This window comes from Denticeps clupeoides, chromosome 15, assembly GCF_900700375.1.
Source record: "Denticeps clupeoides chromosome 15, fDenClu1.1, whole genome shotgun sequence".
Taxonomy (NCBI): domain Eukaryota; kingdom Metazoa; phylum Chordata; class Actinopteri; order Clupeiformes; family Denticipitidae; genus Denticeps; species Denticeps clupeoides.
In genome coordinates, this window is record NC_041721.1 from 2,065,005 (window position 1) to 2,080,399 (window position 15,395).

Here is a 15,395-nt window from a genome sequence, read left to right on the forward strand (position 1 = left end):
TGATTATTGGGCCACGACATGGATGGAAGCACGTGGGCATAGTTTGTTGGATGTCCCGCCCCCTCATACGTCATCTCCCGTCCTTCGCTCTCATTGGCTGTAAGTCGTCGGCGACGGACAAGTTACCGACTGCGAGTAAATGTGAAGTTTGTTCGTTATGGAGACCGCTCGGAACTGTGAGTGGAAAAGAAAACAAGTGAAATTCGGGTCGGTCGGGGTTTGTCTTGGGTACTGAGCAGGTGGGGGGCGGGGTTGGCAGGCCGGGGCCGCCCCTTTCCGTGACGTCACCGAGTCACGTTGACGTGCGAGGAGCAGTATTTCTGCCGGCACGTTTACTTTCAGTTCAGAAATAGAAGTTTGAAAATAGAATCGACCCAACACTGATACCAACATGGTATCGATAGTATCGATAATCCGGGTCGATCCGCGCTATTGTTAGATGATCGCTGGGCGACGCTATGCTCATATTTGGACATCGCCGGGACCGGCCGCAGGAATTTCCCACAATGCACCCGGGTGGTGTCGCGGTCTGCGTGGTCCTGCCCGCCGCCACGTATGTTGTCGGTGTCGCGGCTCGGACGTGGCACCTGTGGAGCGTCCGGTAATCCCGGCGGCCTGCTGAATATTTCAGCGGCGCGACGCTCCCGTCGCCACGGTCACCGTGACAAGTCACGTGACGCTCCGCCCATTTTAACCGGCGACTGCGGGGGACCGACGCGACAGCGGGGACGACTGGACGACAAGTAAACACGGGAACGGGAAGGCAGGTCGGTACAAGGTGAAAACAGCGTGAAAAGTTCCACTAATGAAAGCCGTTACGACCGGATCGGGCGCGGACCGAGACCCCAAAACACGCGGCTGGTTGTGAACAAAGTCGAGGGCACAAGTGTTTTCTGCGTCGCTGGTCCTCCACTAAATGGATGGAACTCTCCGGGCCTGTCGCCTCGCTTTGGTGGCCGGTGCAGGCTCGTTAGACGGCTGACCGGGCCTTATAAGGTCATGTCAGGATGTGGGTTCGAATGTAGGGGGTCCCGGGTACGAGTGTAGTGTTACCTGGACGACCTGTTGAAATCCATCCTTCAGGACACGGTCGTGGGTCGTGGGGCCACAGCCGGCGTCCCGATGGATGGATTTCAACAGAACTGCTGGGTAACACTACACTCGAACCCGGGACCCCCCTACATTATACTCGAACCTACTTTTATACTCGAACCCGGGACCCCCTAGATTATAAGGTCATGTCAGGATGTGGGTTCGAATGTAGGTGGTCCCGGGTTCGAGTGTAGTTTTACTCAGCCGTCCTGTAGAAATCCATCCATCGGGGTGCGGGCCATGGGTTGTCGGGTCACAGCCCAGTTCGTTAGACGGTTCACCGGCCCTTATAAGGTCATGTCAAGAAGTGGGTTCGAATGTAGTGTTACCCAAAACCTAGATATTGCATTATGTAATAATGTATAATGTTGTCCACTTACAATTTCTGTAGAAAATGTCATTTGTGTTTCTAATACATAAATAAACGTAATACATGAATAAAATGTAATTTTTAATGCAAATTTAAAACATAATTATTAACCGCGTAATTTAACAGTTTTTTAGGTTGATTTATACTTGTACAGTACAGGCCAAAGGTTCGGTTATCATTCAGTTATCATTCGACGGGTTTTCTTTATGTTCATCACCATTTACGTTGGTAGATTCTCACTGAAGGCATCTATGAAACTATGAATGAACACATGTGGAGTTATGTACTTAACAAAAAGTGGAGACCTGACCTCCACAGTCACCGGACCTGAACCCAATCCAGATGGTTTGGGGTGAGCTGGACCAACAAGTGCTAAACACCTCTGGGAACTCCTTCAAGACTGTTGGAGAAGCATTTCAGGTGACGACCTCTTGAAGCTCATTGAGAGAATGCCAAGAGTGTTCAAAGCAGTAATCAGAGCAAAGAAACTAGAATATAAAACATGTTTTCACTTATTTCACCTTTTTTTGTTAAGTACAGAACTCCACATGTGTTCATTCATAGTTTTGATGCCTTCAGTGAGAATCTACCAACGTAAATGCTCCTGAAAATAAAGAAAATGCATTGAATGAGAAGGCGTGTCCAGACTTTTGGCCTGTACTGTGTGTGAATATTATTATCTTTTTTTTTTTATGCTTTTGTCTTGAAATTGAATTCACTTTGAAACCGTCATCCATTACAACAGAGGCATATCCGCAGCTCTCAGTCTGCTCGAGTGTCGAGTTCTGGAGAGTTCTCACTGGTCCAAAACTCCAGTGTGGTTAGATGAACAGGTCGAGAATGGAGAGCTGCTGCTGTTTCCTGACATCTGCTGGAGATCCGGGGTTCTGCATGACATGGGCCATATTTTAAACCCAATTTAATCAACGTTAGACATGCAATAATTAAATGTTTTTTTTTTTTTTTTTGTGAAATATGGTACCTCTATAAACAGAAAAATCCTCCGCCGTGTGTAAAATAAACTCCATGTGTCCTGTCCTGCCACTAGGTGGTCGTCGTTGCGCCATAAACACGCCGGCTAGTGACCCCACCCAGGCCAGATGGCAGCCCTGCTCCTCAGACGCCTGGCCCCGCCGGCCCTGAGGCTCGGTCGGATCTCCGCGCTAGGTACGGCACGCCACGCCGCTAGAACGCCCGCCAGCCGAACTCCAGTAATGTTTGGTAACGTTCTATGTTAGATGCTTTTGGGTCTTCATTCCTTAATAACGTAGATATTAAGGAATGAAGAGTCATGGGGTTTGGCTGGGTCGGCCGTCCCAGGGAAACGGGTCCATGTCATCACTCGGGCTGCAGCTACCGATGGTCGTGATCGCCATTTTTAACAAAAACTCCCATCTCACAGGCCTCGTCATCAAAGCCGCTAAAATCCATTTGCGGCGCCAGCATTGGCCACTTAAACCAGTTCCAGCAATTATTATAAATGATCCTCTGTCTGTGTTAATGTTTGATCCCCCCCAGGTACCCTAGTAAATTACCAGGTCGCCTGTATGGAGCGGCGAGAGGCTCCGCCCCCTGCACGACTGCTCCTGTGGGCGGGGCCTCTCCGTTCCATTTACCGCTGTGTTGACCTGTTGTTGTTGTTTTCCCCTCCTTCCTCTGCCCGCCCTGTTTTCTGTGTTTTTAGCGTGAGAGGCGTAGCCCCTCCTTGTTGTGGGTGTGGCTCTAGGCCCCGCCCCTCTGCAGCCGCGATGTCGGGATTCAATCTCCTGCACCTGGTGACCAAGAGCCAGCCTGTTGCTCTGAAAGCCTGCGGGCTTCCCTCAGGTCCACTGCATGTGTGTGTGTGTGTGTGTGTGTGTTCTGCCTTGTTTCATAAAATTTGATAATTTAGCAACTTGCAGAAAAACACGTTGACCGCTTTGTTGCCAGGTTGGAGTGTTTTGGCTGCAGTGTGCATAAGATGCATAAATCCACCTTTCCCAGGCAATCTTTTACCGGCCATTTTGCCGAAACACGGCCGGATGGCGCGAGTCCCGGCGTGTTGGGTTTTTCTGCAGCTGTCCACGCATTCCTGCTTCGCTCAGACCTTTATTAACACCTTCTTATTTCAGCGTTTCTGCCCCCTGTGCATGCACTCTCCTTTTTTATTGTAACGGGCGCAGACGTGTCAGTGTAATGTGTTTGGCTGGTGTTTAAATGGAGATTTCTGTGCCCCCGCGCCATCGAGGTGGTACAAGTGTGTGAAAAAATTATTTACCTGTTTATGAAGCTGAGTGCTGAATTTTCTCAGCCCCCCGTGGGTTTTATCAGTGGGGGTTTTATAAATGTAAATTAACGGCTGTGTGACGCGAGAAACATCTGAGTACGTGGACTTGCACTCATCCAGAGAGGAGAGGGGTGCAGCTGGTGGCCTAGCGGTTAAGGAAGCGGCCCCCGTAATCGGAAGGTTGCCGGTTCGAGTCCCGATCCGCCAAGGTGCCACTGAGCAAAGCACCGTCCCCACACACATTTATATTACATTTACAGCATTTATCAGACGCCCTTATCCAGAGAGACTTACAATCAGTAGTTACAGGGACAGTCCCCCCCTGGAGACACTCAGGGTTAAGTGTCCTGCTCACAATGGTAGTAGGTGGGATTCGAACCCGGGTCTTTTGGTTCATAGGCGAGTGTGTTACCCGCTAGGCTACTACCACCTGCTCCCCGGGCGCCTGTCATGGCTGCCCACTGCTCACTCAGGGTGATGGGTTAAATGCAGAGGACCCATTTCACTGTGTGCACCGTGTGCTGTGCTGCTGTGTATCACAATGACAGTTTTCTTATCACTTTTTTTTTTTTTAATTAGATTGCAAAAATGGCCGCCGTCTTCTGCGCTTTGGCCATCAGAGGTCAGCGTTGTAACAGCAGAGCAGCGTGGGCCGCATTAACCCCCCCCCGCACAGCCGCATGGTCGGGTTTCCCCAGACAGGAGTCGGTATCGCCACATTCCTGGTTTATCCTGTCATGCAAGCATGCCTGTCGTGCAACGCGACTGCAGAACACGATACCGACCCGTGTCCGGGGGCCGTGCGGACGCCGCCGCCTTGACGCTCACGGCCTGTCCCGCCTCTCCCCCCTGTCCAGGGACGCGTCGGAAGAAGAAGACGTGGCCGCGGACGTTCCCGCCGGAGGAGCTGAGGACGCGGCTGACGCCCGCGCAGTACCACGTCACCCAGGAGAGAGGCACCGAGAGGTCCGGACGCCTCGCTCGCTATCAGATCGGCCGAGCCGTGAACGCCGCTCCCGTAATAGTAACGGAACGTCTGGACGGAAATGTGCCCCACAGGTCAAAAGTCTGGACACGCCTACTCTGCGGGGGCCGAATTTGAACCGATTTTATTTTACCACGGCTCTCCTTTACGATGTAGCCGCACGTTATTTCACGCTTTTTACGTTAGAACAATGAGCGGCCGTGAATGAGTAGGTGCGCAGGAGCCTTTGACTAGTTGTACTTTTGATGAACTCGCAAATACGGTGGCGTTTTCAGGGCCGTCAGCACGAAGTCGTCTTCACGTTGTGTTCTGCTCGCCGTACGAACACTGCGAGGGTGGGCGTGTCTGCCTCACCTAACCTGCAATCGACCCGGCTGATTGGCCAACACGTTCCGAGGGATTCCGAGCGTTTCGGCCGGCGCAGTCCGAGTGAACGAGCGCGAGGTCGCGGCCGGAGACTCGTACTCACGCTTAAAAAACCAACCAGTCCAAAAAATGAAGAATCAACTGCGGTTCGAGCACGAATCAAGTCCCAGAAAGCTGAACGATCCTGTGTGCGTGTGTACGTGTGTGCGTGTGTGTGCGCTCACTGCGTTACTTCTGATTCTCAGTGAACCTCTTTTTAAACCTGCCACACACACGCATGCATACACACACTCACACATTCACACATGCATACACACATTCACACACGCATACACACATTCACACACGCATACACACACTCACACACGCATACATACATACATACATGCACACACACGCATACACGCACACACACACACATGCACACACACACATACATACATACATGCACACACACGCATACTCACACGCATACACACTTACACACGCATACACACATACACACACTCACACACACATACACACACGCATACATACAGGCGCACACACTCATACGCATACGCACACACTCACACACGCATACACACACGCACACACGCATACACACACTCACACACGCATACATACATACATACATGCACACACACGCATACACGCACACACACACATGCACACACACACATACATACATACATGCACACACACGCATACTCACACGCATACACACTTACACACGCATACACACATACACACACTCACACACGCATACACACATACACACACGCATACATACAGGCGCACACACTCATACGCATACGCACACACTCACACACGCATACACACATGCACACACACGCATTCACACATACACACACTCACACACGCATACATACATGCACACACACGCATACATACATGCATACACACACACACACGCATACTCACACGCATACACACTTACACACGCATACACACATACACACACTCACACACGCATACACACATACACACACGCATACATACAGGCGCACACACTCATACGCATACGCACACACTCACACACGCATACACACACGCACACACACGCATTCACACATACACACACTCACACACGCATACATACATGCACACACACGCATACATACATGCATACACACACACACACACACGTGGGGAAGGCATTTGTCGGCTCATTGGCAGGAGGAATGTCAGAAATGGCTGGTGGGACGCCCGGGGCTTCGCCCAGGAGACCGGAGGAGAAACTTTTTCGCATGATTTGGCTCGCTTTTTTTATTTTTATTTTTTCAGGATTCTGCCTTCCATGGTGGTCACTCGGTGTCTGGATGCCCCCGTGACCCCAAATCCTGCCAGCTGTGGCCATGTTGTATCTATAATAACAAACTCAACAACGCGTAGACTTGCGTAACTAGAAAAATGCTGTTTTATTGTTCCTGATTATTATTAAAAGATTCCAGCCCATCGTGTTGTAATCCGGCCCTCACGCCGGACCAGTTTACGGGGTTGTAATTTTGCTCTCTCACGTCTGTTGCCAGTGCCTTCACGGGGGAGTACCATGACTGCCACGCCGACGGGACGTACACCTGCGTCGTGTGCTCCGCCCCGCTGTTCAGGTAGGCTGCATTCACCGCCGGAGGTCAGCAGGGGCACTCCAACCTGGCAACATTTACAGTGGCGGCCTAGCGGCAAAGCACCGTCCCCACTCGCTGCTCCCCGGGCGCCTGTCATGGCCGCCCACTGCTCACCGAGGGTGATGGTTAAATACAGAGGACACGTTTCACCGTGTGCTGTGCTGCAATGTTTCACGATGACAATCATGTCACTTTTTACATATTTAATTTACATATTTACATTTATGGCTTTTATCAGACGCCCTTATCCAGAGCGACTTACAATCAGTAGTTACAGGGACAGTCCCCCTGGAGACACTCAGGGTTAAGTGTCTTGCTCAGGGACACGATGGTAGTAGGTGGGGTTCGAACCTGGGACTTCTGGTTCGTAGGCGAGTGTGCTACCCGCTAGGCTACTACCACCCCAATTTCATTTACATTTACATTTATACCATTTATCAGACGCCCTTATCCAGAGCGACTTACAATCAGTAGTTACAGGGACAGTCCCCCCCTGGAGACTCAGGGTTAAGTGTCTCGCTCAGGGACACGATGGTATTAAGTGGGATTTGAACCTGGGTCTTCTGGTTCATAGGCGAGTGTGTTACCCACTAGGCTACTACCACTTCACTTATGAACCGTATATCACCCATCCCGCTGTCCTCCTACCAGCGCCCACGACCCCCTAATTGGTTCAAGAGAATGCGGCGGCGCGCGTGGGCGGGGGGGGTTCGGTCACTAACTCCACCTGACAGCCCGTCAGGCCCGTCTCACGTCTGATTACCGGGCAACGCCGTTCCCACAATTCACTGCAGCACTTCAAAGGGGGGCCTGGATTTAAAAGCGGCGGCCCCGGCGGAGCGCTCGCTGAAAACTGCCTGCTACGCGCCGAATTCTGTAGCGGCGAGTGTGGCTTCTGATCAATCACTTTTTCAAAAGTTGACGCGAATCCCTGGAAATTCGCCCAGGGCCAATATTTCAACATTTTAAATATTTATGTAGAGATAAAACCTGGAGCGTTGCAGGACCGTCCTCCGTGACATGACGTGTGTGTGTGTATGTGTGTGTGTGTGTGTGTGTGTGTGTGTGTATATATATATATATATATATATATATATATATATATATAGAGAGAGAGAGAGAGAGAGAGAGAGTATTTTACATTTAAAAAGCTGATTTTTTTTTTTTTTTTTTTGGTAAACGACTGGATGACTTGTTCATTTTGAAGATGAGCATATCGATTAGGTCTCACCAAAAGTGATTTTCATTTTTACACAATACATGCATTTATCAATAATAATATACAACCCCAAATCAGAAAAAGTTGGGACCGGGTGGGGAAATGTGAATAAAAAAAAAATAAAGCAGTAATTCACAAATTTCCCTTAACTTTTATTTCATTGCAGACAGTATGAACACAAGATAATTCATGTTTTTCTTTTCCAAAAAGGTTGGGATGGGGGCGATTCAGGGGTCGTAATGCGGTGTAATAACTGAATAATGATGTGGTTTGAAACTGGTGATGTTAACAGGTGATTGCAACCACGATTCGGTACGAAAGCAGCATCGTGGAACGGCCTACTCCTTTAGCAGCAAAGATGGGCAGAGGATCGCCAGTTTGTCTTTGAAGTCTTTGAAACGATGAGGAAAAATGTTTTTCAAAGAAAGGTGGGAAGGGATTTGGGCATTCCCCCCTCCACAGCGCATTACATAGTGAAATATATCTGGGAATCTGGCATAAATCTGAGAAATTGCCGAAGGCCAAGGGCGCAAACCTAAACTGAACGGCCGTGATCTCCGAGGCCTCGGACGGCGCTGCATTAAAAACCGCCGTTCACCAATAAGTGACATAACCGCGTGGGCTCAGGACGACTTCAGGAAGTCACTCTCCAGCACTGCAGTACGTCGTTACGTTAGGAAACGGCAGCAGAAACTGCACTGTGCCAAAAGGAAGTAGTGTCCAGAAGAAGCGCCGTTGACTTCTCTGGGCTCGGAGGCGTCTGGGACGGTCCATTGTGCTGTAGAAACGGCGGTTTTTCACGTCTTCGTCGGAAGAAGAGGAAAAGGACTATCCAGACTGTTACAAGTCCAACAGCCAGGGTCTGTCACGGTAGGGGGTGGTGTCAATGCCTTCGGCAAAGGTAACTTGCACTTCTGCGATGGCACCATCACCAGGTTCAAACCCCACTTACTACCATCGTGTCCCTGAGCAAGACACTTAACCCTGAGTGTCTCCAGGGGGGACTGTCCCTGTAACTACTGATTGTAAGTCGCTCTGGATAAGGGCGTCTGGTAAATGCTGTAAAGGTAAACCACATAAGGCGTGGCTGCGTAAGAAGTGGACGCTTGACAGGCCTGATTTGTCCCCTATAGAGAAACGGGTCACCGAAGACCCCGCACTGTTGCGCGCCTTAAACACTGTTCGCAGGAACAACGGGACAAACGGACACCTGCAAGTGTTATTAAAAGACAAGTGTTATTAAAAGTGTTATTAAAAGACAGGGGAACTGTACAAAGTGGTAGATGCTGTACTCTCCCGGCTTTTTTTTTGGAACGTGTCGCAAGCCCGGCGGTCAAGAATGGATGTTTATTTACAAATCAAATGTTGTTGACGAGAAAAAAAAACGTATCATTTGTGTTCATGCTGTCTGCAGTGAAATACAATTTGAGGAAAATGTATTACTTGCTTTTAAAAAAAAAAAAATATTCACATTTTCCGCCCTGTCCCAACTTTTTCTGATTTGGGGTTGTAGTTTTGTAATAATCGAGAGCTACATGTACCGACCTTGTTTTTAGCACAGTAAATCTTCATAAATATATAAACAGTGATATGAAGATACAAACGTGAGTCTCCGTTTCCTTTGCAGGTCAGATAAGAAATTCGACTCTGGATCAGGTCTGTAACTCCCTTCCCTTCTTCCTCACCACATTCTACTCTTATCATCAGTTTTTGCTCGGTACAAAAAACCGATGGGACTCACCTGTGCCTGATGCTAAATGATTATAATTGATGATTATTAATAATCTGAAGACATGATTTTGCACATTGCCGTTTTAACATCGGAAGACGATTGCATGACCATGTGGTTAAGACCCGTACAGACAGACAGACAGCTTGAGCCCGCCGACCTCTCCCTGTCTGCCTGTCTGCTACGACCCTGAGGGCGATTTAAGATGATCTTGTCGGTAACGAATCATGAATCATTATTTTAATGAGCGCTATCTGAATTTATTGTCCTCCCGAAATTCCTGCGCCTCTAATGGCTTCTTCCGTTTTTCAGGATCGGGATTTTCGTCTCGCTCGGCTATTAGGGAGTCGCTGTGCAGAGCCGTGTGGGTCGTGAATAAGGGGAGCGTGTGAGCGTCCAGCCTCGGGTCTGCAGGCCCCGCCGTAAACACCGGCTGCTTTTAGTGGGAGCCCCGGCCTGGCTGGTGTAAATAGAGGGATCAGGCGTTTTACGCCGGCGATATCCGCCTTAAGGGGCGCGGCCTTCGTTGTTTGGAAAATCGGCCTGGCTGGAGGCTCCGTTTTTGTCTGTGGTTGGGCACCCCGACGTGGTAGAGATGAAACGAAACGAGACGTAAAATTCCCTCTTCACGTGATCTCCGATCCCAATCGACTCGGTTCTCCTTTGTTGTCCCCGGCTGGTGGGACAACTTGTCCTGGTCCATTCGACTAGCCGAGACCACCACCACCTTTAAGAAGCATCTGAAAACCCACTTGTTCAAAAAAGTATTTCAGACGAGTCCAACATTTACACACACTCACAAAACAAAACAAAAAATCTCTACCACTTTTTTTTTTTTTTTCTACCAGCATTTACCAGACGCCCTTATCCAGAGCGACTTACAATCAGTAGTTACAGGGACAGTCCCCCCCTGGAGACACTGTCTTGCTCAGGGACACAATGGTAGTAAGTGGGGTTTGAACCCGGGTCTTCTGGTTCATAGGCGAGTGTGTAACACGCTAGACTACTACCACCCCCTTTACAATTCCCCATCATGTTCTATTCCTGACAAGTTCCTCCTTATCACGGCTCTTAGTTTTGTAACTTACAATCTATAGAAGCCAAATGAGAATTGCTCTTGTAAGTCGCTTTGGATAAAAGCGTCTGTAAAATAAAGTAGAGATGTCAGTAAAATCAGCAGAACGTAAAAATCTTCCAAACTGAGATCAGAGATGATGGATAATTTGCATTGTTGTCTCTCCATTTCACTCCACTGGATTTACGTGAGAATTGTGGAAGTAAAAGAAACCGAAGCAGAAGTCAGAATTCCCAAAATTCCCAGTCCGAGCTCCTTCCTAACAAAGTGCTGCTCCCCTGTAGACCTGAACTGAGGTGTGAACCTTCACCGCTCCTGCGATTTGATTCGGATTATTAATGCATCGATCGTGTCGATGCATCGTGATGCATCCCGTCAATTTCCTAAACTACTTCTCATGATGATTTTAAGGTCTCGCCCACCCGTGTGGACACTTTGATTTGCTACAAGGAGCAGAAAAGCTCCGGCATTCGGAAAAACCCCAGTCCCAGACGTCCTTGCCGTCAGTTTGCACCTCTTAAAAAGAACAGCGAGTTGAGCTCGACCAACCGCGCTCGGCGTGGGGCCCGGCACGACAAATCTGCGTGGTTTTCCGTGTAGACGACATTCATTTACATTTACAGCATTTACCAGACGCCCTTATCCAGAGCGACTTACAATCAGTAGTTACAGGGACAGTCCCCCCCTGGACACACTCAGGGTTAAGTGTCTTGCTCAGGGACATGATGGTAGTAAGTGGGATTCGAACCCGGGTCTTCTGGTTCATAGGCGAGTGTGTTACCCACTAGGCTACTACCACCCAAACATTCAGTGGGGGCAGTGGTGACCTAGCGGTTAAGGAAGCGGCCCCGTAATCAGAAGGGAGCCGGTTCGAATCCTGATCCTGCCACTGAGCAAAGCACCGTCCCCACACACTGCTCCCCGGGCGCCTGTCATGGCCGCCCACTGCTCACCAAGGGTGACGGGTTAAATGCAGAGGACACATTTCACTGTGTGCACCGTGTGCTGTGCTGCTGTGTATCACAAGTGACAATCGCTTCTCTTTATAAATGTATAATTTGGCAAGGTTATGAGACGATCGATTACGTTCTGCGTTGCATCGACGCCGAATGGTCCACGTCGGTTCTCAGATTAATCTCGAACCCCTAATCAGAAGCGGGGGGGACTCCCGCAGACCCAGACTGTGTTTGGACTTTTGCACGGCGTACGTTAAAAGTGTATTTGGAGCCGGGGGATCGGCCCACATGTTTCCGATGTCGAGAAGTCCATCATTGGACGGGGCCCGGCGCGGAGCGAGCACATACAGACTCAATTTCCTGTTTGGCCGCGAGCGCGGCTACACTGGCCCATTCACGGGGCCGCGCGTCCCGGCGCGGCAACTTCCACCGGGATTCTCCTGCACTGACGCGCAGGATTCTTCTGCTCCCGGGAGAGGTTCCTGCGCCGGAGTGGAATCTCGGGGCTTTGTAGTCGTGGCCAAAACTCCCCCTCCCGAAGCGGGGGAGCCGAGGGGGGCGCCGGGGGAACGACTGCACTCCTCTTTTTTCCTGAAAGGATGGTGGTTGGGAGGATAAAATGTGTGTGTGGGTGAAGGTGGGCCTCCGTTTTTTTTTTTTTTTTACCGCCCCGTCGGCCCGCGGTTTTGCTCTTGGCCACAGTTCTCCAACTCTCCACCCACGTTTGGGGGGGCAGCGGTGGTGGCCTAGCGGTTAAGGAAGCGGCCCCGTAATCAGAAGGTTGCCGGTTCCAATCCCGATCTGCCAAGGTGCCACTGATCAAAGCACCGTCCCCACACACTGCTCCCCGGCGCCTGTCATGGTGCCCGCTGCTCACCAAGGGTGATGGTTAAATGCAGAGGACACGTTTCACCATGTGCACCGTGTGCTATGTATCACAGTGACAATCACTTCACTTTATTATTATTATTATTATTATTATTATCCTTCGGCTTCTCCTGTTAGGGGTCGCCACAGCGGATTGGCCGGTCTGGTTTTCTGCTAAATCGACCATGTTAACGTTTTGGTTCGGCACGGTGAAAAGCTAGTTATGGTATTTTTTTTTTTTTTTTTTTTTTGACGAGGCAATAACTCGCTCGCACCTTTAGTCTTTCACCCATCTGCCATCTTCTGATGACGTGAGGAAATTATGGCTCCGGCTGCTTCTCTGTCTCGCTCCAGGTACAATCCTGGCCGCAACGGTGGAACCGGCGCTGTGTGTGTGCTTTATTACTATGGAGAATCTGTCTGTAATTCTGGCGGGCGGACGACAGGGGGCGCCGTCCCCGCCGCGCGTTGAATAAAGTCTTTGGTTGTGGGGGGGACGGGGGTCTCCGCCTGGGCTTGGAATGAGCCGCGAAAATAAACAAGTCGGCCGGGGGCCGGGCGGCGCCGATAAAGGGGAACCTCGGCGGCTGAACGAGTCCGAGGGAGAAGCCAAGAGGTCGGGGGGGGGGAAATCCCTTCCACTGTGTGTCCACATTCCACACTACCAGAGACACACACACACACTCTCACACACTCGCGCACCCATAAAACTGAGACTCTGGTCATTTTTGTCATTTAATTAAAAAAAAAAATGAAGATACTTTTCAGAACATTAAAGGCATTTCTGTGTTGTGAATCCGAACTCCTAACTTCTTATTATTAAGAAATAATTAACAGTAAATAACGGGAACCACACGGCCGCAAATGATCCGTCATTGTTTTCGCACAAAACTCACGAACTCTTTACCACTTTTACCTACAGAGCAGCAGCAGCTTTTTGCAAATGCAAATTTTGATATATATATAAAATGTGTAGATTTTGTCTCCAACGTGTAGTATTTGTTTTCCACATTTGCCTGCAAATGTCTACAAATGAAATCAAGGATTCTGATTCTAAAAAAATAATGATCCTTTGTAATGAGGCGTGTTTACAGCATTTTATAGTGGAGGATTTCTGCATTCTGGTTGCTGCAGGCTGGCCGTCCTTCTGCGATCTGATCAAAGACGAGTCCGTAGCGCTGAGTGATGACTTCTCATACGGGATGCACCGCGTAGAGACCAGCTGCAGCCAGGTAGGGGAAAAACTGCAGCCGATTGGCTGGGGGCGGAGCCCATCGTAGCTCATTAGCACACAGCTGCCCGGACCTCAGCTTGGACTCTCACCTCCCAGGATGCACTGCCAAGAGGCTCGTTCCCACGCGAACGACTTCCAGTTGCTGCCCACTGCTCACCAAGGGCGATGGTTAAATACAGAGGACACGCTTCACTGTGTGCACCGTGCGCTGCTGTCTATCACAATGACAATCACCATGTTTGGCAGTGCAGGTCCCCTGTGGTGAGGGTTCGAGCCAAGTGCTTGGTGGCTCTGAGGTGGCTGAAATAGCCTGTGCCTGAGTGAAGTTTTAATTTTCATTTCTGTAAATATTAAATTTTTTCATGGATTGCCTCTACTTCCTCATTCAATCAACCTTCTCTCCCATTTAACCACCCCGTAATGTATGTTCTAGTTATGTAGGTATATTTATGTGATCATTTTCTACTGTCGTGCCACCTCTCTGATAAGCAGATCATTTACAGATAATAATCGCTGCTCATTATTGAAAGAAGGAATTTTGGATGCGGTGGTTCTGACGGCTGAAATGTCTGTGATTTAAATTTCTTATTTTTTCTTTTTTCCTCTAGTGTGGCGCTCACCTGGGCCACCTCTTCGACGACGGGCCCAAGCCGACGGGGAAGCGCTACTGCATAAACTCCGCCTCCCTGGGGTTCCAGCCGAAAGAGCAGCCCCCCCGCGGTGACGGGGGCCAGGCCGCGGGGACGTCTCCTCCGGCCGCGGCGACCGAGCTGTGACGGCGGCCGCGGCTTGCCGTGGTTAGTTTGCTGTGACCTCCAGCGCCGGCTCTGCTGCCGACAGGGCTTTACTTGGGCCTTTAAAGACCGCGATTAGTGTAGAGATCTGCAGCGCTCCCGACGTCCGTTTTACCGGCGGTGTTGATGCAAGCTCTGCGTTGAAATGAATTATGTATGTGTGCCGTGTTATTTTTGAAAGTGATATTTGATACCGAGAGGTTGGCGGTTCGGTGCTCCTGTGAGCGGTAATGTAAGCATCGGGCGGGGAACAAAGCATTCTTTCAAATAAAACGGAACAGATGACGAATGTTTAGTCTGAACACAAGTGTGGACGGGCTTTTAACGGGGTCTCCTGGTGCCGCCGACCTGGAAATGTGTTCTGTCGTGTTGTGACATCATTAAACAGACGTTACTGAGTGCATCTTTAAGTGTGAATTACTTGGTGGTTCCTCGGCTGAGGTACATTTGAGTGTCCCCCGGGAGAAATTAGACATGCAAAGAAAAGTCACTTTTTTCACATTTGTAATACTAATTTGATTACTCTTTATTACATTTTCACCACACAGTTTTCTCACTGTTACACAGAAGTATATCAACACAATATTTGAATCTTGGCCACGCCAAGGTTTATGTTTGGAGTTTTTTTTTTTAAATGGCGCTCCTCAACCATGATAGCTATAATAACCATGACTATTACTAATCATATACGTGGATGTTGTAAAGAACCATCAGAATGTCCGGCCCAATTAGTGATGTTTTCTGATATCTCTGATCAATTCTTGTGTGAAAATGAGAAAAATCAATATATAAA

At 49.5% G+C, this 15,395-nt stretch overlaps 1 protein-coding gene across 4 annotated transcripts; it reads left to right on the plus strand.

Annotated features, from left to right (window-relative positions):
• Positions 1–276: 276 nt before the first annotated feature.
• Positions 277–15,005, plus strand: msrb3 (methionine sulfoxide reductase B3). 4 transcript variants are annotated; one of them, XM_028955354.1, is made up of 8 exons: positions 281–767; positions 2,511–2,629; positions 3,147–3,286; positions 4,586–4,694; positions 6,633–6,710; positions 9,575–9,603; positions 13,709–13,806; positions 14,417–15,005. In XM_028955354.1, exons 3-8 carry the CDS (start codon positions 3,211–3,213, stop codon positions 14,582–14,584), a joined length of 558 nt encoding a protein of 185 aa, XP_028811187.1. In that variant the 5' UTR covers positions 281–767; positions 2,511–2,629; positions 3,147–3,210; the 3' UTR covers positions 14,585–15,005. The 4 variants fall into 4 exon arrangements, with proteins under 4 accessions (XP_028811189.1, XP_028811188.1, XP_028811187.1 ...); XM_028955356.1 differs by lacking the exon at positions 3,147–3,286 and having other exon boundaries at positions 277–778; XM_028955355.1 differs by lacking the exon at positions 3,147–3,286 and having other exon boundaries at positions 277–767.
• Positions 15,006–15,395: the final 390 nt, after the last annotated feature.